This window comes from Gorilla gorilla, chromosome 19 (assembly GCF_029281585.2).
Source record: "Gorilla gorilla gorilla isolate KB3781 chromosome 19, NHGRI_mGorGor1-v2.1_pri, whole genome shotgun sequence".
Classification (NCBI taxonomy): domain Eukaryota; kingdom Metazoa; phylum Chordata; class Mammalia; order Primates; family Hominidae; genus Gorilla; species Gorilla gorilla.
Window position 1 is genome coordinate 24,763,741 of NC_073243.2, and position 27,182 is coordinate 24,790,922.

The window sequence follows — 27,182 nt, forward strand, 5'->3', positions numbered from 1 at the left end:
CCTGACCAACATGGAGAAACCCCATCTCTACTAAAAATACAAAAATTAGCTGGGTGTGGTGGCATGCACCTGTAATTGCAGCTACTTGGGAGGCTGAGGCAGAAGAACGGGTTGAACCCGGGAGGCGGAGGTTATGGTGAGCCGAGATCGCGCCACTGCACTCCAGCCTGGGTAACAAGAGCGAAACTCCGTCTCAAAAAACAAAACAAAACAAAAAAGAAATCTCTTCAAGAGTTCAGAGGAGCTGTAGACACAAATGACTATAAACATTTCTTAGCAAAAGGGTGGCTAACCTCAATTCAATGACAATTCACAAAAAGACACCATGATTACTTCTATTCGATTCCTGTTGCTACTCTAACAAATTATCACACTGAGTAGCCTGGAACAATAGGCATTCACTCCCTTTAGTTCCAGAGATCAGAAGTCTGAAACCAGTTTCACTGGACTGAAATTGAGGCGACCCCCGCAGAAGCTCTCAGGAAGAATCCATTTCCTGGCTTTATTCCAGCTTTTAGAGCTTCATTCCTTGTACCCTTGGCTCATGGCTCCGTTCTCCACGTTCAGAGTCAGCAGCACAGCATCCTGCTTCAGTCACTGCACTGCCTCAATCTTCCGTTTCAAACTCCCTCTGCCTCCCCTTTGTAAGGACATTTGGGATCGCATTTAGGGTTCACTGGGATAATCCAGGATAATCTACCCATCGTGGCAATCTGGACTTTGCACATCTGCAAAGTCCCTTTTGCCATTTAAGGTAACATTCACAGATTCCAGGGATCAGGACTAGGCTATCTTTGGGGGTCATTATTCAGCCTACCACGCTGTTCTTCTAAACTTTTAACATGAAAATTCAGCTGAGCAGTTCTAACAGCCCCTTACCATGGTAATTCACTGATGTGTATGTGAAATCTTTATCTGATCCTTTTTTGGAGGTGCAGAGTCGTATTTTATCCTTTAAGGAGCACAGTCATATTTTCTAGCACGTTCAAAGGACACGCTGGTCTCCTCAATTCCAGGACTGACTCTTTGGAGACAAGTGGTTTTCCTTATCACTCTGGTTCCCGGTGTGTCACACAAAGCAGAGAGGAGATGCAACGCCTGGTCCCTTGTGCCTACACTGTCAGATCTCAATAATCCAGCATCTTGGGCACAGGCAGAGTGGGAATGGCAAGTACTTTTAGGCAAAAATAAGAGTCTGGCCCCCTTTGGTAAAATATCTCTGTATGTCTGCCAGCTCCTACAGTGGGGCTGAATTGCTATTTCATGAGCAATAGTGTCATCTTCATCAATGCCAAACAAACAAAATGCTCTCATTCAATTTAGCAACCCTGTAGTAAACATTTTGTACATGTTCACTTCAGGTAGCTGCAGTGATCTTGATTTCTGGAAAAACATGTAAAATAACAGTTTCTGAAGCCTTATTCATATTCATTAATTTAACAAATATCATCAGTCACTATTTGCCATGTGAGTTAGCACTAGTGATCCAACAATGAACAGAATAGAGTGCCTCCCTTCAAGGGGGTTCCAGTGCGGTGGAGAATACAGACAAGTAAATGTCAATTAGTCAGCGACGGATGCTATGACTAGGGAAATACAGGATCCTAGGGGAGCATGAAAGAAGGGAAGATTTCTTAAGAGAAAAGGATGCCCAACCTAAGCTCAGAAAAAAAAAAAAAAAGTCAGCAGTAGCTAAAGCAAGATGTATGCTGAGGTGGGGGTTGGAGGAGGAAGCAGAGAGGGAAGAACAGTAATTGGCAGGAGGGTATTCCAGCCACTGGGAAAAGTTTAATGAAAGTATCAGAGGGCCGGGCATGGTGGCTCACGCCTGTAATCCTAGCACTTTGGGAGGCTGAGGTAGGTAGATTGCCTGAGCTCAGGAGTTCGAGACCAGCCTGGGCGACACGGTGAAACCCTGTCTCTACTAAAAATACAAAAAAAAAAAAAAATTAGCTGGGCATGGTGGTGCGTGCCCGTAATCCCAGCTACTCGGGAGGCTGAGGCACGAGAATCGCTTGAACCCAAGAGGTGGAGGTTGCCATGATGCGAGATCGTGCCATTACACTCCAGCCTGGGTGACAGAGCAAGATTCTGTCTCAAAAAAAGAGAAAGTGTCAGAGGCCAGGCCCAGCATTCTGGTGCAACTGATGAACTTGAAGTGAGTCAGTATGGTGGGGTGTGTAATTTTAGTGACAGGGAATGCAATGACTAGATCATTGAAAACCAGTCTGGACTTTATCAGGAAGGCATTGGGAGAGCCACTTAAAATTAATAATGTAGCTGGGTATGATGGCACATGCCTGTGGTCCCGGCTACTGAGGAGGCTGAAGCAGGAAGACTGCTTAAGCCCAGGAATTCAAGTCCAGCCTGAGCAACATGCCAAGACCTTGTCACTTAGAAAAAAAATTAATAATGTAATAAGATCTGTGTTCTGAAGACAACACTGATACAAGGCAGAGAAAGGCTGAGAAGGAAATGAGACACGAGGCAAGGTATCAGGCTATTGCAGTAATCGAGGCCAAGGATGACAGTGACCCAGAGGTATGAACAGACTCTAGTGATCTTTAGGAAGCACAGCTGACAGGACAGGACAGGACAGGACTCACCTCATGAGGAAGGAGTAACTGGGCAGATGAAGAAGGCATTCATGGAGAGGAAAGCATAGGGCCTGGCTTCTATGACATATATACACATACCTATTCTGCTTCATAAATAAAACGGAAATAACCCTCAAAGGGTAAAAAAATGTATGCCTGCTGTTGTTCAAATCAGAAAGAAAAACAATAAGTAAACTAGACAGTATCACAGAGGAAAAAATAGGAAACTTAGAGGATTGATCCAGGAGTTTTTTGTTTTTGTTTTTTGGTTTTTTTTTTGAGACAGAGCCTTGCTCTGTCACCCAGGCTGGAGTGCAGTGGCGTGATCTCAGCTCACTGCAACCTCCACCTCCTGGGTTCAAGTGATTCCCTGCCTCAGCCTCCCGAGTAGCTGGGACTACAGGCATGTGCCACCACACCCAGCTAATTTTTTTATTTTTAGTAGAGACGGGGTTTCACCATATTGGCCAGGCTGGTCTCAAACTCCTGACCTCAAATGATCCACCTACCTTGGCCTCCCAAAGTACTGGGATTACAGGCATAAGCCACCATGCTCGGACAATCCGGGAGTTCTAAATCTGACCAGTAGGAGTTGCAGCAAGAGAAAATACAGAAAAACAGAAGGAAGGAAATGACAAAAGAATTTCCCAGAATGGAATCTCTAGATTGTAAGGGATGCCAAGCATCCCAAACAGTGAATGAAAATGTACCTACTTTAAGGCATGCTCATAAATAAAAGATCCTAACATGTTCCAAAGAGAAGGAAATAACTCACCTATAAAAAATCAAGAATCGTGATAATGAACGGCCTAAAAGTAACAACACTCCAGTGGCAATGGGTACAGTACAGTATGCACCAAGATCTTAGATTCCAAACAGCATTTCCCAATAAAAGGAACCAGGGATCCTTGAAGAAACAGCAGATTCCAGGGCTAGGATAGAGAAAAAGGAGAGCCTGGGACATTTTATGCTTCCAGAAAGCAAGGAATTGCTCATAGATTGTCAGGGAAACATCCAAAAGGATTGGCCAATTTGGGATATTTGAGCATCAAAAGAATGGCGAAGACCTGCATACACCAGCAGAGATTTGTTCTTGGTGTGATGTCATCCATCAAATCATGCCTCTATGATTCTTTGTGGTGCTGATCTTTGTGATGTGATTCTTTGTGGTGGCTCATGCCAAAAGGTCTCAGAACATCAATTCTGTTCATTTTCTTGTTTTGGTGTTCTTTTTAAAAAGCTCTGCTGCAGGTGGTGGCTCAAGCCTGTAGTCCCAATACTTTGGGAGGCTGAGGTGGGAGGATTGCTTGAGCTCAGGAATTCAAGACCACTCTGGGCAACACAGGGTGACCAGACCCCCATCTCTACAAAAAATAAGTTAAAATTAGCCAGGTGCTGTAGTGCAGGCCTGTAGTCCCAGATACTCAGGAGGCTGAGGTGGGAGGATCACTTGAGCCTGGGAGATGGAGGATGCAGTGAGACGTGACTGTGCCACTACACTCCAGCTTGGGCAACAGAGTGAGACCAGAACCACAACTCTGGGTTCTGGAGAAGTGCTGGTGGTCTGTCATGAGCCCTTTGTGCCCTCCCACCCATAGAGGCCACCTGGAACTGAAGAGCACTAGAATTTGTGGCTGCATGAGGGGACGTCATCCACTCAGTGTTCCACTTGCCAACGCCCCTAGTCAGTGGCCATTAGGGTCTGTCATCACTGGGATTTTCACTTAACTGCTGATCCATTTCCTCACTTGGCTTGGTCACTGGCATAGGAACAGGGTAATTACTGGGGTTGGTCAGGCCCTTTTTAATTCTCTATGAGAAAATTAGAAACTGAATTCTAAAACTGAAGATAATTCAACCTTTCAGCTTTGTGGTTATGCTCTAAGTACAACGTATTTTGTTAGTAAGATTTTGATACTTGATTCCAAAATGACCTAGCCTATTGTTTTCCTCATTTAATGAAAACCAAAATTCAGCAGGCCGGTAAATCACATGCAGATACTTGCAGCCAATGTGCTGCCCTTTTCCAGCGCCCCTGACTCCCTATCACTCAGATCACAATAAAAATCCAGATGGGGCTGCAGCCCCATTCTTAACACCTACAGCTATCACGGCCTTTTTTCGCTTTAACAAAAGGAATAAAAGCTGATGATGGTCTTGGCAGGGATATACTTTTTTATCCTCAGAGAGTCTCTTTTCCTGTGACTGAAAATGGCTGACTCTGCCCTATCTCCGAGGAGCAAATGTTCACATTAGAAAACCACCAGCATAGCTGCCTTCTCTCCGGGAGGCCACCACAGAGAAAACCAAGTTTGCATTGGCAACGAATGGAAAAATACCTCCTATTTGTATATGTACACATGTAGCCACCCGGGTATGAGATGGAGATGAGGACAGGGGAGGTGTGGGGGAAGCAGCAAAAGGGATGGGGGCAAAATGTGTGAATCGAAGGACCTCTGACTGTGACTGTGATGCTGTGTATATACACGTCGCCACGTGGATGCGCTTCTGTGCATGTGGGGGATTTAGACCTGTAACGTGAGCATATAAGAACCAATACAAAGTACAGCGCTAAATACATTGTCTGCATATTCAACAAGGGCACTGGTTCTCAAATTTGGCAGCACCTTGAAATCATCAGGGGGGGCTTCAAAAACTACTGATGCTTGGGCCCCACCCCTGGAGGTTGTGATTCACTTGGTATAAAATTACTGTGGTAGGCTGGGCGCAGTGGCTCATGCCTGTAATCCCAGCATTTTGGGAGGCCGAGGCGGGTAGATCACCTGAGGTCAGGAGTTTGAAAACAGCCTGGCCAACAGGGTGAAACCTCGTCTCCACCAAAAATACAAAATTAGCTGGGCATGGTGGCAGGCGCCTGTAATCCCAGCTACTTGGGAGGCTGAATCAGGAGAATCGCTTGAACCCAGGAGGTGGAGGTTGCAGTGAGCCGAGATTGCACCACTGCACTCCAGCCTGGGCAACAAGGGCGAAACTCCGTCTTAAAAAAAAAAAAAATTACTGTGGTAGACAGAACAGTGGCTCCCTAAAGATGTCCAGCTCGTAGTCCCTGGTGTCTGTGAATATGTTAGGTTAAATGGCAAACGAGCCATTAAGCTTGTAGATGGAATATGGGTTGCTCATCAGCTGACCTCGACATGAGGAGGTGATCCTGGATTATCTGAGTGGGCCCAATGTCATGACAAGGGTCCTTAAAAGTAGAAGAGGGAGGCAGCAGTCAGAGGTACAAGTGATGCCATATGAGAGGCACTCAACCTACTGTTGTTGTCTTTGAAGACGGAGGAAGGGGTCATGGGCCAAGGAATGTAGCTGGACCTCTCAAAGCTGGAAAATCAAAGATGTGAATTCTCCCCTACATCTTCCAGAAGGAACAGCCACCCTGTCCATGCCTTAGTTTTAGCCCAGTGTGACTCACATCAAACTTCTAGCCCACAGAACTGTAAGACATTGAGAGAGAGAGAGAGAGAGAGTGTGTGTGTGTGTGTATGTGTGTTTTGAGACAGTCTCTCGCTCGTGTGTGTGTGTGTGTTTTGAGACAGAGTCTCGCTCAGTCACCCAAGCTGGAGTGCAGTGGTGCAATCTCAGCTCACTGCAACCCCTGCCTCCTGGGTTCAAGCGATTCTCCTGCCTCAGCCTCCCGAGTAGCTGGGACTACAGGCGCCTGCCACCATGCCCGGCTAATTTTTGTATGTTTAGTACAGGTGGGGTTTCACCACGTTGGCCAGGCTGGTCTCGAACTCCTGACCTCAAATGATCCATCCACCTCGGCCTCCCAAAGTGCTGGGATTACAGGCGTGAGCCACTGCACCCAGCCTTGTGTTGTTTTAAGCCACTAAATTGGTGGTAATTTGTTACAACAGCAATAGAAAACTAACACACTTCAACCTGAGGAAGCTAATTTTAAAAATCAAATTAAAAAAAATGAAAACAACAACAAAAAAGAAAACTAACACAGGTATGGCCTGGGCTCTTGGAGTTTTAAAAGCAGCCCAGGTGATTCTAATATGCAGCAAAGTATGATAACCACTAAACCAGACGAAAGACAAGATAAAGACGTGCGGCTTGATTGCCTTATGCTGGACAAAGAAATGGTGCTTTCATATGGGAACTTAGTAAATCATCCCACCAAATTATGCATGTAAAGCACCATCACTTGTTAGCCATCCACCCACAGACACTGCAGCTTACCTGCACGTATATCACAACACATGATCATCAGTTTGGTGGCTAGAGTCCTTTCTAGTCTCACCCATTGAATAGGCTAAATTTCCTTAGGATGAGGAACAATTGTACACCAGATAGGCAGATTTTCTATAAAGCTTACTTTCCTTTTTTTTTTTTTTTTTTTTTTTGAGATGGATTGTCACTCTATCGCCCAGGCTGGAGTGCAGTGGCACGATCTCGGCTCACTGCAACGTCTGCCTCCCAGGTTGAAGCGATTCTCCTGCCTCAGCCTCCCGCATAGCTGGGATTACACGCATACAACACCATCCCTGGCTAATTTTTTGTATCTTTAGTAGAGACAGGGTTTCACCATGCTGGCCAGGCTGGTTTCAAACTCCTGACCTCGTGATCCACCCGCCTCAGCCTGCCAAAGTGCTGGGATTACAGGAATGAGCCACCGCGCCCGGCCTATAAAGCTTACTTTCTTATCAATACTATCACTTAAGGAAGGAACTGACCAATAACTGAATTATATGCAAATACATAAATTAGCCTGTTCGTGTTGGTACCATCAGGAAAAGAACTAAGTTGTCCTCTCTGTGCTGAAACTATTAGAATTGTAAAGAGAGAAGGCTTCTCCATTGGATTTAGTAATCTATTTATTTATGATAGATGATAAACAGATGGAATTGATTTATGAGAGATAAATGGAACAGCACTGCAGGAACAAATTAACTCATTCTTCCCAAGGATGGAGAATAGAAGTGTCTGCTGTAGGATTCTGAGAAGTGCAGCCCTCTCTTCAAAGTGGGTGTTCGTCTATCCCCAGGGCTTCGATGCCTGCTCATACATGATAACTTTTCTTTTTTTTGAGACGGAGTCTTGCTCTGTCGCCCAGGCTGGAGTGCAATGGTACAATCTCGGCTCACCACAACCTCCGCCTCCTGGGTTCTAGCAATTCTCCTGCCTCAGCCTCCCGAGTAGCTGTGATTACAGGTGTGGGCCACCACGCCCAGCTAATTTTTTGTATTTTTAGTAGAGATGCGGTCTCATCATGTTGGCCAGGCTGGTCTCAAACTCCTGACCTTGTAATCCACCTGCCTTAGCCTCCCAAAGTGTTGGAATTACAGGTGTGAGCCACCGCACCCACCTGATAACTTTTCTTGAAAGCCATTCCATCGTGGTATTACTAAAAGCTAATACCTTAGATAGAATACTTTACATTTTCTTTTTCTCTTCCTACTTTGTCTTCTTTAGAGAGGAAGCCAGTTTAGCAGCAAAAGCAGTCACGTTAGAATCAGAAGACCTGAGCTAGAGTTTAGCTCTGTCACTCATAAGCGATGTGGCCTCAGGGGGCCCTGCAGCCACTCTGAGTTTTGCCTCTCACACGAGGAGGGTGCCGCCTTCATGATGTTGTGTGGAGATGAAATGAAATGACATAGATGAAAGGGCTTAGCACATAGTGGGGGCTTTCCATAAATGCCAGCTTCACTGCCACTCAACGACTCCACGCTGTCACACGTCACCTCTACACTGCAGCTGCTCCCATCTCTTCTCTTTGGCTCCGCCCTCTCCCTGAGCTCTGGTACCCTGTCTCCCACTGCCAACTGGACATCTCCCGCCGGCATCTCTAATTAGACACATGCAAACTGGACTTACCATCTCACCCAAAAACCAGTGTCTCCTCTCAAGTTTCCCAACTTCATCCTTAACGTAAAATCACTGGCAATCCCGTGCACCCGTTATTTCTTCCCCCTTTCCACTCCTAAAACCCATCTAGGCCCTCCTCAAGCACAAGAGCCTTGCAGATGCTTACACGTCTTAAACACTCCCCAATCCACCCTGCTTGCAGTTTGCAAATTCATCTTTTTCCAACCAGACTTGTCACATCAAACCCTGAACAAAGATCTTCAAACCCTTTTTTGCCCTGAAGCCTGGTACATAGGATTGAAGAAGAGCAAACTCCACCGGGTGTGGGGATGACATGAGGCCCACACAGCCTCAGTGTACAAAGTGCTGAGCAATTTCATATCACTGCCACATAGAAGAAAAGCTCTTGGGATGAATGGATCATAAAACACAGTATTGTTAAAAGCAGCTACTGAGAACTGAAAAATTTTTCACCAAATTTCTTGGCATAGTATTTAACAACTATCACCTAAATCTGCCACAACCCCCACTCCAATGCATTAAACTGTAACAATCATTGACATTAAACCACTTTACATGTTGTATAATATTCAACTCATTCAACAAATGCTCAAGCCTTTAGTATTTATGTCAATGGCAAATCTGGTCAATCCCAGACTTATTCTTACCATTTTGTTCATCCAATTCATTCCCAATTTCCTGCCCCATTTGTTTTTGGCGACTTATGATAGAGGAAAGGGCATCAAGGCCTGCGTCCTGTTCTGAAAGAAAAAAGAAAAATAATTAACTAGAAACTAGAAGAAAACAACTTAAAGTCCACAAGTATACCCAGGCATGTAACACAGGTTGACATATAAATCAGTCAGGAAAAAAAAGAGAAAAGAGTTAACATATTGGAACAAAATTTAAAAATTAAACACCTACCTGACACCTTAAACTAAAATGATTTCCAAAAGAATTAAGATTTTAAATATGAAAAACAAAGTAAGATTTGGAAACATGAACATTTAAACTTTCTGATACTTAATATATAAAGAGCATGTACAAATCAATAAGAAAAACTGAATATCCCAATTTTTTAAATCAGCAGAGGATACAGGCAAGAACTTCACAATAAAAAAGAAAATAAAGTTTTGAAATCGCTACTAATTTTTTAAAAACAAATAAAAAACTACTTTTTTTGGCTTATCAGATTTATAAGGATTAAAAAGAATGACAATACCTAAGGTTAATTAAATTGTGACGATCTAGAAGCTCCCAAGTACTGTGTAATAGGTGAATAAGTTTTACTGATGGCCGTATTTCTCAAGTGTAGACTGTGCCCACCTTTTTACCTGCCAATTCTAAGTCTAGGAATGTATGTAAGAAAATATTCAGATATCATGCAATGATGGATATACAAGGATATTCCCTGAAACATTTGTTTCTTGTGCCAGATATCAACTTAGTGCCTCTCAGCTCCAAATTCACTCTTTTTGGCTGCTCTATGAAAATGAACCAGCTGGGCACAGTGGCTCATGCCTGTTATCCCAGCCACTTTGGGAAGCCAAGGCAGGAGGTTCACTTGAAGCCAGGAGTTCAAAACTATCCTGCGTCAAAAAGTAAGACCTCACCTCTAGAAAATTTTCTTTAAAAAATTAGCCAGGCAGCCAGTCGCGGTGGCTCACGCCTGTAATCCCAGCACTTTGAGAGGCCAAGGCGGGTGGATCACGAGGTCAGGAGATCGAGACCATCCTGGCTAACAAAGTGAAACCCCGTCTCTACTAAAAATACAAAAAAAAATTAGCCGGGCCTGGTGGCGGACACCTGTAGTCCCAGCTACTGGGGAGGCTGAGGCAGGAGAATGGTGTGAACCCGGGAAGCAGAGCTTGCAGTGAGCTGAGATTGCGCCAATGCACTCCAGCCTGGGTGACAGAGTGAGACTCCATCTCAAAAAAAAAAAAAATTAGCTAGGCACAATGGCATGTACCTGTAGTGTCAGCTACTTGGGAGGCTGAGATGAGAGGATTGGTTGATCATCCAGGAGTTTGAGGCTGCAGTGAGCCATGATCACGCCACTGCACCCCAGCCTGGGTGATAGAGAGAGGCTCTGTCTCTAAATAAAAAATAATTTGAAATATTTTTTAAAAAGAAAATGAACCAAGGCTGCTTGAATACTTTTTCCTTTGTCAGAGTTTTTGCTTCCTGGCTCCAGCCTGCAGTCTTGGCAGGCTCCTTTAGCAACTGCAGCTCCTTCAGTGCCTGGCCCCTTCAGTGCACAGTGGCCAGCAATACCCAGAACCAGCAACTTCTCCCAGCACACCCCCTCCTCGGGCAGGTTTATAACAAGAGCGCCTCCAGGGAGGTTCTTCCCCATGAAGAGTTTCCCCCAGCATCCCAGAGGGCAGATCTCCAGGAGGTTCTGACAGCAGGGCACCACAGGGGCTTCTGTGAAATTCAGGGACCCTCAGCTGAGCATTCTCTTAGCCCTAGGGGCGTGGGCTCCTCCCTGGACATTCTGTCTCAGCCTGAGACTTGGTGATTGCACCTTATCCCTGCTAGTTCTGTTTTCTTGAGAGTTCTTTTGACCTCTTGTTAGCTAATCCCTCGTTACTCTAATCCCTGTTAAAATTAATAATTTACATTCAACTTTCCCTGTCAAATTTCTCTCTCCTGATCAGACCCATAGTGATATATTTATAATAGTGAAAAATTAGAAAGTACCTAAATGCCCAGAGATTTGTTTATAAATTTATAGTATATCCATATAGTAAAACACTGTATAGCCACTGAAAATCACATCGTTTATCTATATTTTGATGTTGAAAGAAGTTCATGTTTTGTTTCGTTTGTTTGTTTTGTTTTTGTTGTTGTTGTTGTTTTTGAGACGGAGTCTCACTCTGTCGCCCAGGCTGGAGTCCAGTGGCGCTATCTCGGCTCACTGCAAGCTCCGCCTCCCGGGTTCACGCCACTCTCCTGCCTCAGCCTCCCGAGTAGCTGGGACTACAGGCGCCCGCCACCGCGCCCGGGTAATTTTTTGTGTTTTTAATAGAGACGGGGTTTCACCGTGTTAGCCAGGATGGTCTCGAGCTCCTGACCTCGTGATCAGCCCGCCTCGGCCTCCCAAAGTGCTGGGATTACAGGCGTGAGCCACCGCCCCCGGCCCCCATGATACGTTCTTAAGTAAAAAAGCAGGAAGCTGGGCGCAGTGGCTCACGCCTGTAATCCCAGCACTTTAGGGGGCTGAAGCGGGCATATCACTTAAGCCCGGGAGTTTGAGACCAGACTGGGCAACACTGTCTGTCTCTACTAAAAATACAAACATTATCTGGGTGTGGTGGCGCATGCCTGTAGTCCCAGCTACTCGGAGGTGGATGGATCACTTGAGCGTGGGAGGCAGAGGTCACAGTGAGCCGAGATCGCGCCACTGCACTCCAGCCTGGGTAACAGAGTGAGAACCTGTCTCAAAAAAAAAAAAAAAAAGATACAAAACAAAGTATAGTAAAACAGCTTTTGTTTTAAAAATGAAAATGTATTACTTTGAAACTTTTTGCAAATTTAAAGAGCAAAGTTAGTTTTTGAAAATTTAAAGAAAAAGGTGAGTTAAACTCAAGTTACTCACGATCCTTTCTTTAAAATTTAATATGTATATTTTGAACTGGGGGTCTCGGTCATGTCTTTGTAAAAATTTTCTTCCTCTAATTTCAGGTGCTTTGAGAACACTGTGAAGCTGAGTGTAATGACTCTTGTTCACCACGGAACACGCCGCATGAAGGTAACATTATACCCCTCGCAGCTTCATTTGTCTACAGGATTTTTGAAATGACTGTTTCACATAAAGGCATATCTACAAAAGCAAAAATCACAAAGGTCTTATTCGAGGTCGCATTAACATTTACTTATATTTTTTCCAAGTCTTTTTATGGAATTAAATCATCAAACTTAGCTCTTTAATTCATCTGGAATTTATTTAAACTAACGGTGTGAGGTAAGAACCCCTTTGTGACATTGTTTGACACACTGTACTTTTTTTAACTATATAAATGACCTGCCGTCTTTAGGGATCATTCACAAGGACCATTTTATAGTAAAATCACTTTATAATGAGGTCCTCTTGGTCTTTAATAACAACCTCTTGGATGGCCTCCAAGATAAATCCATCCTCAACCAAGTGCTCCTATAGGATGACTGATGTTATAGTAAAATTCTAAATGCATCTGATGAATAATCTATATATATAGGACTGAGGGTTGAGTGTCAATGTCGATTAAAAGATAAAACCATTTAAAAAGAGGAAAGGCGATTCCTCCACAGTTTCCATTAGGAAAAGAGTCATTAAACTCCTAAAATTGCTTTATCTAGTAGAGACATAGATTATGAATGAAAAATACACTAATTACACTCTTTAATCCCAAACTTGACTCATTATCTGATTTAGCAACCTGATGATCATCTAATGCACAAGAGAAAGAGAACTAAAAGTTCTGTTCCACTCTAATAATTTTTATAAGCTTAGCAATTCTCTCCACATCTTTAAGTGCTGCAGTAAATTTTCATTTCACAATCCAAAGACACAGAAGATTCAGATAATCGAGATGCTGTAGAGGTAATAATAATCACATTCATAACCTGGGCTTCCCCAAGTCCTGAAGAGGCATTTCTAAGGGGAAGGTGGTATGGCTATCTTAGAGACAATGATCAAAACTGCTGACTGCAAAAATATTTTTGCTGCTGACTGCAAAAATATAAATAATCAAGAACCATGCATGGGCATGGTGGTGTGCACCTGTAGTCTCAGCTATTCAGGAGGCTAAGGCAGGAAGACTGCTTGAGCCCTGAAGTTCAAGTCCATCCGGGGGCAATATAGCAAGACTCCTGTCTCAAAAAGAAAAAAAGAAGAGGAAACCATACCACGCAGTTTCTTTTTCTTCTTCTTTTTTTTTTTGAGACAGAGTTTTGCTCTTGTCGCCCAGGCTGGAGTACAATGGCATGATCTCGGCTCACTGTAACCTCCACCTTCTAAGTTCAAGCAATTCTCCTGTCTCCGCCTCCCCGGTGGCTGGGATTACAGGCATCCACCACAACGCCCAGCTAATTTTTGTATTTTTAGTAGAGACGAGGTTTTGCCATGTTGGCCAGGCTGGTCTCGAACTCCTGACCTCAGGTGATCCAGCTGCCTCGGCCTCCCAAAGTGCTGGGATTATAGGCGTGAGCCACCACACCCAGCCACCATGTACTTTCTTACCAACAAAACTACCATCATGTCATAACTGCCAAAATCTGCCCTACTCTTTCACATAACCCAAGTCATGATGATATCACAAGAGGGCAATTGTAACATACCACACTCTATTAGTCATTATTCTATTTTACAATGATTTGAATTTTTAAAAATGGATGGATCATTGTTACAGATAGAATAATATCCCCCATGTTTAAGATGTCCATATCCTAATCCCCAGAAACTATGAATATGTTCCCTTACATGGCAAAAGGGACTTTGCACATGTGATTAAGGTTAAAAATCTGAGACGGGGGATTAGCCTGGATTATCCAGGTGGATCCAGTATAATCATATGAGTCCTGAAAAGCAGAGAACCTTTCCCAGCTGCTGTCAGAGGGAGTATGAAGAAGGGTCAGAGAGAGAGAACTTGCTGGCTTTGAAGATGAAAGAAGAGATGTGGGAGCCCTCTAGAAGCTAGAAAAAGTAAGGGAACGAATTCTCCAGAATGAGCCTCCAGAAAAAAATCAAGCTAACTGCTTGATCTGAGCCCTGTGGGACCTGCATTGGACTTCTCACCTACAGAACTGTAAGATCATAAATGTGTATTAAGTCACTAAGTTTGTGCTAATTTGTTAAAGCAGCAATAGAAAACTAATACAATCATTTTTTTAAAATCCCCTTGAAACCATTAGGTGTTTGGATATTTCCTATCTGTAGACATTCAGAAATGCAAGATCTGGATAGTGGGAAACTAAAGGGCAAATGCAGTTTCAATGAAGAAGCTGCACAGAAGAAAAAGGAAGAGTTGGAAAAAGAACCTGTATATTAAAGAAACTTAAGAGACATAACTAGTTGCAATGTATGGGCCATATTTAGATCCTGAATTGAACTATCTAAAAGAAAACATCACAGCACAATCAGGGAAACTTGAATGCTGAGTATTTGATTAGATTCAGGAAATATTGTTAACTTCTTAAGGATGATAATGGCATGTGACTATAGTTTTCCAAAACAGTATTTATCTTTTCCAAACATATTTCAGATATATATTCTCAAATATCCACTGATGAAATGATACGATGTCTGGGATTTGCTTCCAAAATAACCTAGGGGCTGGGTAGGATGGGTAGGTTACGGGATGGCATACACATGTGAACAGATTGGCTATGGGTTGACAATCACTGAGGCTGGAGGATGAGTAGGACAAAGTCATTATCTGACACTCTCTACTATTATACATGTTTGAAATTTTCCATAGTAAAAAGTTATCAATATTTTAACAATACAACAGAGGGACATCCCTAAGAGCTGCAACTACAGTCCCTGGATTGAGTACAAGATCCAGACCCCAATGACTGTCTTCTTTTCCTATGTCTTTGACATACATGAGACTTCTTCTTTTTCTATGTCTTTGCCCCAGATCTGAGCCCAGCTAGTGGCACGGAGCACCAACATATTTAAATCAAGGACTGAAATGTACAACACTTGTTTAAATCAATGAATGACCACAGAGGGAGGGCCCTCTAGGTTTACAAAAGAAAGGAATACAGTCTCTGCTAGACAGAAACACTCCTGGCCAATACTAGAGAGCCCTCTGAGTTTACACAGTCAAAAAAGTAGTTGATGTTGTGTTGTCCAGTGCCCACAGAGAAGCAATGAACCTTTCACATTTAACATACAGAAGGAGCTCTCCCTCAATAAAGGGAGGTAGGAATGAAAGAGAAGAAAATCAGGTCACCCAGGTGCGGTGGCTCACGCCTGTAATCCTAGCACTTTGGGAGCCTGAGATCGGGGGATCATCTGAAGTCAGGAGTTCGAGACCAGCCTGGCCAACATGGCAAAATCCTGTCTCTACTAAAAATACAAATATTAGCCAGATGCAGTGGCATGCACCTGTAGTCCCAGCTACTTGGGAGGCTGAGGCTGGAGAATCACTTGAACCCAGGAGATGGAGGTTGTAGTGAGTTGAGATCGCACCACTGCACTCCAGCCTGGGTGACAGAGTGAGACACCATCTCAAAAAAAAAAAAAAAAAAAAAGAAAAAAGAAAAATTAGGTCAAGCTAGATAAAAAGTTAATTACTATGTTAGAAGACTCAGAGCAAGTTTAAGAATAGATGTTTTTATTTTTGTTTTGAGATTTTAGGAAAAGAATCCTTCTAGTCTAGGTGACAGCTACAAGAAAGGGTATCTTCAAAGAAAGTTGTCTGTGAAGCTGTGACTGCAAGGGTTCAAAGGTTAGCTACGAAGATTCCCCGGTGTGAAATAGAGTCTGCCTAGCCACCTTCTACAGCCCCATTTCACATGCAAACACGAAGAGACCTAAGAACGCAGAAATCTAGAACGATTGCACAATTTCCTGCTAGAGTCTGGAAAGAACATCTATAGAAAACTCATAAGACTAGATGGAGCTGATGAAGAAACCCCATCAAGAGAGACCTCCTGGGTGAAGGCGGAATGACACTTCATACTTCTCCAAGGTCTGCGATCCGACTCAGGGACAAGGGTCTATAATAACCAAAGCATTTTGAAACAAGAAACAAGTACCCTTGTTCCTTCTATCTCAGGGATCTTTGAGGCAATTAAGTGATTGTCATCACCCACCCATCTTCTGCCTAATGCCCATTTCATGCTTCAAATTACAGCTGAAGGGGCACAGAAGCCAAATTGGCTAATTTGTTACAATGAGGCTTCACTTCTAGGTTAGGCAAGGAAGGCATTCCATGCCCTTCAGTCTATGTTCTACCAGTAAACTGTAATTTTGGGATGATTTTCAAAGTTTCTAAGGGTCAGCTAGAGTGCAGAATGGCTAAGGGATTCCATGGGCTAAAGGAAGTCAGAAATGACCTTTTGTGGCTCTTTATTTTCATTTAATGCAGGACCTGGCAAGGACGCAAACAAAGCCATAGCAACTTCAGCACATCGTCAAGATTCTTGAGGCAGAGAAAAGGCTAATAAGGGTTCTGTGTGAAGATTACTTCCATTTTTTGTATTTGTCCTTGAAAAACAGCTCGCTAGCAAAGAGGAATATGGCATTTCTTTCTCTCTTTTTCTTGAAGCAGTCTTGCCCTGTCGCCAGGCTGGAGTGTAGTAGCGCAATCTCGGCTCACTGCAACCTCGGCCTCCCGAGTTCAAGCCATTCTCCTGCCTCAGCCTCCCGAGTAGCTGGGACTACAGGCGCCCGCCACGGACGCCCAGCTAATTTTTGTATTTTTAGTAGAGATGGGGTTTCACCATGTTGGCCAGGATGGTCTCGATCTCTTGACCTTGTGATGTGCTTGCCTCTGCCTCCCAAAGTGCTGGGATTACCGGCGTGAGCCACCGCGCCCGGCGGGAAGATAGCATTTCAAAACACAAAGGTAAGAGCAGTGGAGAGAAACTGACCTGCAACGTGCGCTGCCGCTCCCCGCAAACTCCACCCACACCCCAGAGGCCAGCAGGCTTCCCAAGGGTGAGAATCTTCATAAGGAAGCTCTGTTTTGGAGACTGTGACAAACACTTTGAGGAGCATCCTCTCACACTGACCTAAAGCAACCCCTGAAAATAGCACCTTCTCCGGGACAAGCATACTCTTCCCGACTGAAAACAGCTTTTCTTGGCAAAATGCAACAATGCCAGAAAATGCATGAGTATTAGCTATAAGGTGCTCCATTCAGGAACTGTGAGTCCTGAAGAGCGAATGGTTGTGCTGCATGTAAAACTGTGCTGCTTTTCATTTTTTTCACTTTCCTCCAAATATGGTAATGGGTGAAGTATGTAAAACTGAAGATGTAAGAGAGTCACGGTGTTTCACTGACTCGATAATTTCACTGTGAAAAGGGAATTCAAAATAGAATCAGATTTCTGCTTCTGCCCAAGATGGACTGACAGGCACCAGACTTCCTTCTGGCCTGAAACAACTGGAAAAACAAAACAAAACAGGGTAAACATACGAAACAACAGTTTTAAGACATGGACATCAGGAAATGAAGGGCAGTGATCCCTGAGAGACGGGAAACAAATGAGGTGAGTTCTAAGACTGCCCCGGATTACTACCTCATAAGAGTTCCCAAGCCATGGTGTGGGGATGGGAGAACGCAGGTGGAACCCAGCATTTTCCTTGAGTTGAGAAAAGTCCCAAGAGGCCATGGTGGTTAGAGGATGTAGGGCACAGGACCAGAGAGGACTGCAGAGGGGGTACTCTGTAGATCTGCACAGGGGCCACTTTGAGTCTCGAGCTGAGTGTCATTCAGAAATTAGTGACTTTGGCAAGGCTGCATGATCCAAGATCAATATACAAAGATCAACTGTATTTTGATATACAAGCAACAATTAGAAATTGATATTTAAAAAATGCTACTTAGAATAAAAGACATGAAGGCCAGGCGTGGTGGCTCACGCCTGTAATACCAGCACTTTGGGAGGCCGAGGCGGGCAGATCATGAGGTCAGGAGATCGAGACCATCCTGGCTAACACGGTGAAACCCCGTCTCTATTTAAAAAAATTAGCCGCGCGTGGTAGCGGGCACCTGTAGTCCCAGCCACTTGGGAGGCTGAGGCAGGAGAATGTCATGAACCCAGGAGGCAGAGCTGCAGGGAGCCAAGATCTCGCTACTGCACTCCAGCCTGGGTGACAGAGCGAGACTGTCTCAAAAAAATAAAATAAAATAAAAGATATGAACTATTTAGGGATAAATAGGATAAAAGATATATAATACATGTATAGCAAAAACTAAAAGGCATTGCTGAGAGAATTTGAGACTCAATAGTGTTAAAATATCAATTCTCCTCAAACTAATCTAAAAATTCAATGTAATCCCAATCAAATGCCCAGGAAGCTTTCTTTTGTAAAATTAAAAACAGATTCTAAAATTCACATGGAAATCCAAAAGACCTAGAATATCCAATAAAATTGTAAAAATAAACGAAGCTGGATGACCTGTACTATCTTACTTAATGACCCATCATAAAGGTAAAATAATTAATACAGTGAGGCATTGGTATAAAGATAAACAAATAGACCAATGGAAAAGAACACAGAGTACAACAGAAATAGGCCCATACGCGCAGCAGCTCACATCTGTAATCCCAGCACTTTGGGAGGCCGAGGTGGGCGGGTCACCTGAGGTCAGGAGTTTGAAACCAGCCTGGCCAACATGGAGAAACCCCATCTCTACTAAAAATACAAAAATTAGCTGGGCATGGTGGTACATGCCTGTAATCCCAGCTACTCAGGAGGCTGAGGCAGGAGAATCACTTGAACCCGGGAGACGGAGGTTGCAGTAAGCCAAGATCACGCCACTGCACTCCAGCCTGGTCAACAGTCTCAAAAAAACAAACAGGCCGGGCGCGGTGGCTCACGCCTGTAATCCCAGCACTTTGGGAGGCCGAGGCAGGTGGATGACGAGGTCAGGAGATCGAGACCAGCATGGCTAACACGGTGAAACCCCATCTCTACTAAAAATACAAAAAATTAGCCAGGCATGGTGGTGGGCGCTTGTAGTCCCAGCTACTCAGGAGGCTGAGGCAGGAGAATGGCGTGAACCTGGGAGGCGGAGCTTGCAGTGAGCAGAGATTGCGTCACTGCACTCCAGCCTGGGCGACAGAGCGAGACTCTGTCTCAAAAAACAAACAAACAAACCAAACATGATGAGCTGTCACCTCACACCTGTCAGAATGGCGATGATAAAAAGAAAAAAGATAACAAGTGTTGGCAAGAATGTGGAGAAAAGCGAATCCCTGCACACTGTTGGTGGGGATGTAAATTTACTGCAGCCATTATGGAAAACAGTATGGAGGTTCTTCAAAAAATTAAAAGTGATACTAGCAATCCCACTGCTAGGATTTGTAGGCAAAGAAAGCCAGGCAAATACCATATGATCTCACTTAAATGCAGAATCTGAAAAAGATGAACAGAGAAGCAGAGAGCAGAGGAGTGGTTACCAAGCCCTGGGGTTTGGGGGAGAGATGAGGAGATGTGGGTCACAGAATACAAAATTTCAGTTAGACAGAAAGAATAAGCTCAAAAGATCGACTGTACAACAGGGAAACTAATATACTTAAAAACTGCTAAGAGAGTAGATTTTAAGTGTTCTCACCATAAATAAATATGCATGTGAGCTTATACATAAGTTAATTAGATTGATTTGCCCATTCTACTATGTATACATATTTTGAAGCAACACATTGCAAACCATAAATATAATTTTTACTTGCAAATTAAAAATTGTTTTAAATTTAAAAAGTCAAACAGCTACTATATGACTCACTCATTCCACTTGTAGGTATTTACCCCAGAAAAAATGCAAATTTACATCCATACAAAGTCTTATACATGAATGCTAATAGCAGCTTTCTTTGTAACAGTCAAAAACTGAAAACCACCCAAATATTAATCAACAGATGAATGGATACACAGATTGTGGTAAATCCATACAATGGAATACAAATCTATAATATAAGAGTGAAATGCAGGCTTGGCGCGGTGGCTCATGCCTGTAATCCCAGCACTTTGGGAGGCCGAGTCCAGTGGATCGCTTGAGGTCAGGAGTTCGAGACCAGCCTGGCCAGCATGGTGAAACCCCATCTCTACTAAAAATACAAAAAAAATTAGCTGGGCATGATGGCGGGCGCCTGTAATCCCAGCCACTCGGGAAGCTGAGGCAGGAGAATTGCTTGAACCCAGGAGGTGGAGGTTGTGGTGAGCTGAGATCGTACCACTGCACTCCAGTCTAGGCAGCAAAGCCAGACTCTGTCTCAAAAAAAAAAAAAAAAAAAAAGAGTGAAATACTGATAAACATAACCAGTTCAATGAATCTTAAAATAATTATGCTTAGACAAAGAAGCCAGAGCCCCTTCTTCCCCAAAAGGTACATACTGTATAGTTCTATTTATATAAAATTATAGAAAATGGAAACTAATTTATAGTGACAGAAGGAAGTTCAGCACAGTTGTCTGGGCATGGCGGGGAGGAACAATAGGAAGAATTACAAAGAGGCATGAAGAAAACTTTTGGGAGTAACAATTAGGTTCATTATTTTTATTGCAGTGATGGTTTCACAGGCATATACATATGTCAAAGCTTATCAAATCATATACTTCAAACATGGGCCATTTATGATCATATCAACTATATCTCAATAAAGCTGACTTTAGATTTATTTTCTCCTCCTCCTCCTCCTCCCTCTTCCTTTTTATTCATTAATTTTTTTAAAGATGGGATTTTACTATGTTGCCTAGGCTGGTGTCAAACTCCTACACTCAAGCCATCCTGCTGCCTTGGCCTCCCAAAGTGTCAGGAGTACAGGCATGTGCCACCAGGCCTGGCAATAAAGCTGATTTTAAAAAGCAGAATTAGAAAGAATAATGTATCTGTACATACTGACATTTTAAAAAGTCCATAACACGTACTAAGTGGTTTTTTTTTTTTTCCTTTGAGATAGAGTCTCACTCTGTTGCCCAGGCTGGAGTGCAGTGGCATGCTATATCGGCTCACTGCAACCTCTGCCTCCTGGGTTCAAGCGATTCTCCTGCCTCAGCCTCCCGAGTAGCTAGGACTACAGGTGCGTGCCACCACACCCGGCTAATTTTTTGTTTTTAGTAGAGACGGCGTTTCACCATGTTGGCCAGGCTGGTCTCGAACTCCTGATCTCAGGTGATCCGCCAGCCTCAGCCTCCCAAAGTGCTGGGAGTACAGGCGTGAGCCACCACACCCAGCCGACACATACTAAGTTTTAAAAAGGTGTGGAATTATATATATATGGAGAGAGCTAAATATCTCATGATTCCATTTATGTAAAATAAGTATATTTATATTGAATATATGTATGTGAATGTATACAAAAGGTCTAAGGAAATACATATTAATCCATTTCCAGTTTGAGATTGGAGAAACAATATGGAGGGCTTTCATCTTATACATTCCTATGTTGTTTACACTTTGTATAACAATCATGCATACTTCTGAAATTTTAAAAATATAAGAAAGTTTAAAAAAAAAAGTTAAAAAGCCACAGGGCAAAAGATAAAAAAGAAAAGCCAAACTGACATATTTTATAATTTAAAAAATAAAATGGAGTCTTGTGTTTGGAGACTAATTCCCAGTCGTGAAGCTAAAGTAAAGAGCATAAGCATCAAATTCGCTTGGACTTAGATTCAGATCTGCTGTCTCTGCTCTTGCCCAGTGGAAAATCACCACTTCCATGAGCCACCGAGATGAGTGACAGCAACTGTCTATTCCTCAGGTATCCTGAGGCACACGCCAAAAGCTTTAAAAGACCAGCAGTTTTCACTCCAATTTTCAATGGGGATGAGGAACAATCAAGGCTCCAGTAGAAAATCTGGTGGCCGGGCACGGTGGCTCACACCTGTAATCCCAGCACTTTGGGAGGCCAAGGTGGGAGGATCATGAGGTCAGGAGATCAAGACCATCCTGGCTAACAGGGTGAAACGCTGTCTGTACTAAAAATACAAAAAATTAGCCGGGCATGGTGGCACGCACCTGTAGTCCCAGCTTCTTGGGAGGCTGAGGCAGGAGAATCGTTTGAACTCGGGAGGTGGAGGTTGCAGTGAGCCAAGATCACGCCACTGCACTCCAGCCTGGGCGACACAGCAAGACTCCGTCTCAAAAAAAAAAAAAAAAAAAAAAAAAAAAAAAAAAAAATTCTGGCAAGGTTTCTGAGCCCACACTCCTCAGGATATTTAGTACCTTGGATAATTTTCTGCTGCTGTTGCCGGATTTCATCAAAACCCAAGCCTCTGGTCTCCTCTGGCTCCTCAAAGAGCCAAGGGTTGGGTGCTCCTCGCTTAGCCTCTTCACTCATCAGGCTGGACCTAAAGAACAATATTAAATGCATGATATATCTCAAAACATGCAGCTCAAATGCAAATTACTCCCACAAGTGCAGAGGTGGCCAGCCTTGAATGCTTTGAAAATTCAATTCAAACACAATTTATTGCATCATTAGTTTATGCCAGGAACTGTATTCAGTGCTGGAAGAGATACAAGGATGAATAAGGCACAAGCTTGGTCCTCAGAATTACAGCCTGTTACAGAGATGATGGGAGAACATAATATTTGTACTAATCCTCCAAGAGATGTTTGAGTTAATAATCCTAAAAGAAGTTGGTAATAAATGAGGTTCTTAAATTTCAAAAACAGAAGGCCGAACAGTGGCCTTTTTATTAGGACAAAGTTTGTCTCAGAGGCTACGTGAACCCAAAGGTACAAATATTATTTCTCAAGCAGACACAATGTTGCAACTACAGATTACAATGTTGTTGTTATTTTAAAAAAAGACCATATAATTTCCCATTAAAGGGTATTTGGAGCCGGGCGCAGTGGCTCATGTGTGTAATCCCAGCCCTCTGGGAGGCCGAGGCGGGCAGATCACCTGAAGTCAGGAGTTCCAGACCAGCCCGTCCAACATGATGAAACCCTGTCTCTAATAAACACAAAAAAAATTAGCCGGGCTTGGCGGCAGACATCTGTAATCCTAGCTACTTGGGAAGCTGAGGCAGGAAAATCGCTTGAACCTGAGAGGCGGAGGCTGCAGTGAGCCAAGATGGCGCCACTGCACTGCAGCCTGGGTAGCGGAGCGAGACTCTGTCTTAAAAAAAAAAAAAAAAAAGGAGTATTTGGTTGCTCAGAGACAGAAACACATGCAGGGTTTCAATACCAATTTTGTGACTATAATGTAGCATTCATAACAGAATAAACACATTCTGATTTGTCAATCTTAACCTTACTCCCTCTAATAATCCATGTGCCCTTTCTGCACGAGACCAGTTGGTCTCGCTGTCTAAGGAACAGGAAACACATGATTTCCACCTCAGTCCCCATGTTTTCAGGATTTTTCTCCTCTCAAGTAGCTCCTCTCCTCTCCCTACCTGTCTACATTCTGTCCAAGCTGAGAAGATCATCTTGTCCAGGACACGACCTTCTGACCAATTCAACAAAGAGATGAACATTAGACTCATCTTTAGAGCTCTCAACAGATTCATGAAAAATCATACAATAAATGATGGGTGGGACATCAGCAAGATGATGACTGATTAGAGTCAGCTGGTGCTCACCCGCCCCCCCGCCCCCCCCAACCCCCTCCCCTGCTTTCTTATGAAAGGACTAAGGCAATGAATAAACAGCTAAGATTTGACTTCAGTGTGGGAAAGCGCTGAACTGCAGTGGGGAAGTGGAGAGGCCCCTGTGGTGATTGAAAGTCTAGGAGGGCAGCATGAAGGCCCCCAGCCTCTGTGGCCCCATCTCTTCCACCAGGACTGGGGAGGCCTGGACATATGAAGGCCTTCTCCCTGTGAGGAAAAGGTAAGCGGGAGATTCCCACCTGCCCCCACTGCCACTGCAAACACCTACAGTCCTTACTACAGGAGGATCCCCCAGTCCTTGCAAGTTCTGAGCCCAGTTTGGAGAGCTGCTGGGAATTCGTACAGTTGCACTGCCCCAGATTAGGAGCATTCCCCACTCCCCACCCACTCCATGAGCCAAGTTACTACAGCATGGCGCCATCTTTAGACCATAGCTCCCTCTGGAGTGTGCCTTCCTCTTGGGGCCAGTAGCCACTGCACCTTTCCAGCACTGGGACTCCATCTTCATGCCACCAAACCTACACAGGTGGCTGAACTCCACAACCCAGGGCTCAGGAATGGCTGTGACTCTGGTCCTGCAATGAAGGGAAACCACCCTCTGCACTTTCAGCCACAGAAACAGTCCCACCCAGGGCAAACCCACTCTTGAGCCAACCAAACTGCTGCATACCCTCCTGCAAGCAGAAGGCCCTGAGCAACTGACAGGCTAGCAGAGTGACTACGCTCCTGCATCCCAGATCTATGAAACAGTCGGGCAGTGCAGCCCCCTACAGACATGCCCCCGGCCTGCCCAAAGGCCCCACACCTCAATCAGGGCCTGAGAAACAACCCTGCAGGCTGCCCCTGGCAGACATACCCCCAGGCCAGCCAAGTAGCCATGTGTCCATATCTCAGGCCTGAAAAACAGCCGATGGGTCACCCCTAGCGGCAACTCCCCTAGGCCAGCCGAGCAGCCTTGTGTTCATATCCCGGGTCTGAGAAGCAACTCCTCAGGCCACTCCTGGCAGACATGCCCCCGGGGCCATCAAGCAGACTTATGCCCACCTCTCATGCCTGAGAAATAGCCCTGTAGGCTGTCCCCAGCAGGCATTCCCCACAGGAGAGCTAAGCAGCAGTGTGCCCACGTCCCGAACCTGAGAAACAGCCCAACAGGCCACCTCTGGCAGGCATACTCCCAGACTGGCCAAGCAACCAAGCAACTGTGCCCTCAGCCAGAGTAAGGGCACCAACCCCAACCCCAGCAAGTGAGACCCCAAGTTGGACAACCCACCATGTGAACGCATGCATCGCTGACCTGACAAATAGCCTGGTGAACACATCCCTGGCAACGTCATGCCACCACCACCACAAAGCCTCTCAGCTGAGGCCACTGAGACACTCACAAATGTCACTGGCATGGATTACAGTTAAAGAAACTACACAAAAACTACACTACTATGACCACCTGGAACCAAAGCCAATGCATCCCACTGAACCAACACCCCAAGATCCATTCATACAAATATTTCTTTCCCTGAAAAACCTACTGCATAAAATTGGAAGAGGCAATTATTCCACCAGATGCATAGACATCAACATAGGGATACATCGAACATGAAAAAGCAAGGAAACATGACACCTCCAAAGGAATACAATAATTCCTGTGTAACAGACCCCAATGATAGAGAAATATACAAAATGACAGAAAAAGAATTCAAAATAGTAATCTTACAGTGAGATACAAGATAATAGAGCTAGACAATTTGATGAAATCAGGAAAACAATTCATGACTTGAACAAGAAATTCAACAAGAAGATAAATACCATAAAAAAGAACGAAACAGGTATCCTGGAGTGGAAGAATTCAATGAATAAGTAAATAAATACAAGCTAGAGCTTTACCAAAAGACTAGACCAAGCAGAATTTTATTTATTTATTTTTTTGGAGACAGGTTCTTATTCTGTCACCCAGGCTGGAGTGCAGTGGCATTATCTCAGCTCACTGCAACCTCCACCTCCTGGGTTCAAGTGATTCTCCCCACTCAGCCCTCCTGAGTAGCTGGGACTACAGGGGCATGCAATCACATCCAGCTAGTTTTTGTATTTTTTGGTAGAGATGGGGTTTCACCATGTTAGCCAGGTTGGTATCGAACTCCTAACCTCAAGTGATCTGCCCACCTTGGCCTCCCAAAGTGCCAGGATTACAGGCGTGAGCCACCATGCGTGGCCGAATTTTTGAACTTGAAGACAGATCTTGTGAAATAACACAGAAAGATGGGGGGAAGAAAAAGTAAAATGGAATGAAGAAAGCCTACAGAATTCATGGGACACTATTAAGTGAACAAATATTCACACTGTAGGTGTTCCAGAAAGAGAAAAGAAGGGGAAATGTACAGAAAACATTGAATGAAATAGTAGCTGAAACTTCCCAAGTCTTGGGAGCTTCCAGATCTAGGAAGCTAAAAGAATCCCAAATAGATTCCATTCAAACAGGACCCCTGTTAGGCACATTAGAGTCAAATTATCAAAAGTCAAAGACAAAGAATTCTAAAAACAGCAAGAGAAGGACTGGGTGCGGTGGCTCATGCCTGTTATCCCAGTACTTTGGGAGGCCGAGGCGGGCAGATCACGATGTCAGGAGTTCAAGACCAGCCTGGCCAACATGGTGAAACTCTGTCTCTACTAAAAATATAAAAAAATTAGCTGGGCATGGTGGCAGGTGCCTGTAATCCCAGCTACTCAGGAGGCCGAGGCAGGAGAATCACTTGAACCCGGGAGGCGGAGGTTGCAGTGAGCCAAGACCATGCCACTGCACTCCAGCCTGGGCAACAGAGCAAGACTCCATCTCAAAAACAAACAAACAACAATGACAAAAAGAAACCAGCAAGAGAAAAGCATCAAATCACCTATGAGGGAGTTCCCATTAGACTAATAGCAGATTTCTCAGCAGAAATCTTACCAATCAAGAGAGAATAGGATTTTATGTTCAAAGTACTAAAAGAAAAAAAAAATCTGCCAACCAAGAATATTACATGCAGCAAAGATATCCTCCAGAAATGAAAGAGAAATAAAATCTTTCACAGACAAGCAAAAACGAAGGTAATCCATCACCACTAGACCAGTCTTACAAGAAGTGCTCAAGGGAGTATTACGTCTGGAAGTGAAAAGATCGTAACAGCCATTATAAAAACATGTGACACTATAAAACTCACTGGTAGAGCCAATATACAAAGGAAAAAGAGAAAGAAAGAAATCAAGCCTTATCACTTCAGAACACTACCCAACCACAAAAATAAACAGTAAGAGGAAGTAAGGAACAAAGGATACAGAAAACAGCCAGAAAACAATAAAATGACAAGATAAGTCCTCACCTATTAATAATAACCTTGAATGTAAGTGAATTAAATATCTCATTAAAAGACATAGACTGGATAACTAGATTAAAAAAAAAAAAGACTAGACTCAACTATATGCTGCCTAGAAGAAACTCAC

The 27,182-nt window shown here is 43.9% G+C and overlaps 1 protein-coding gene across 4 annotated transcripts in view; it reads right to left on the bottom strand.

Annotated features, from left to right (window-relative positions):
* Nucleotides 1-27,182, bottom strand: part of STX8 (syntaxin 8) — a 334,880-nt gene that overhangs the window by 241,344 nt on the left and 66,354 nt on the right. For all 4 annotated transcript variants that reach the window (XR_008673159.2, XR_008673158.2, XR_008673160.2 and 1 more), the window contains 2 exons: nt 22,318-22,442; nt 9,098-9,190 (listed from right to left, as the gene is read on the bottom strand). Coding sequence is in view for 1 of the 4 variants with exons in the window: in XM_004058575.4 (XP_004058623.2) it covers nt 9,098-9,190; nt 22,318-22,442 (218 nt within the window). In the remaining 3 variants the exon portion in view is untranslated. The remainder of the gene's footprint in view (nt 1-9,097; nt 9,191-22,317; nt 22,443-27,182) is intronic.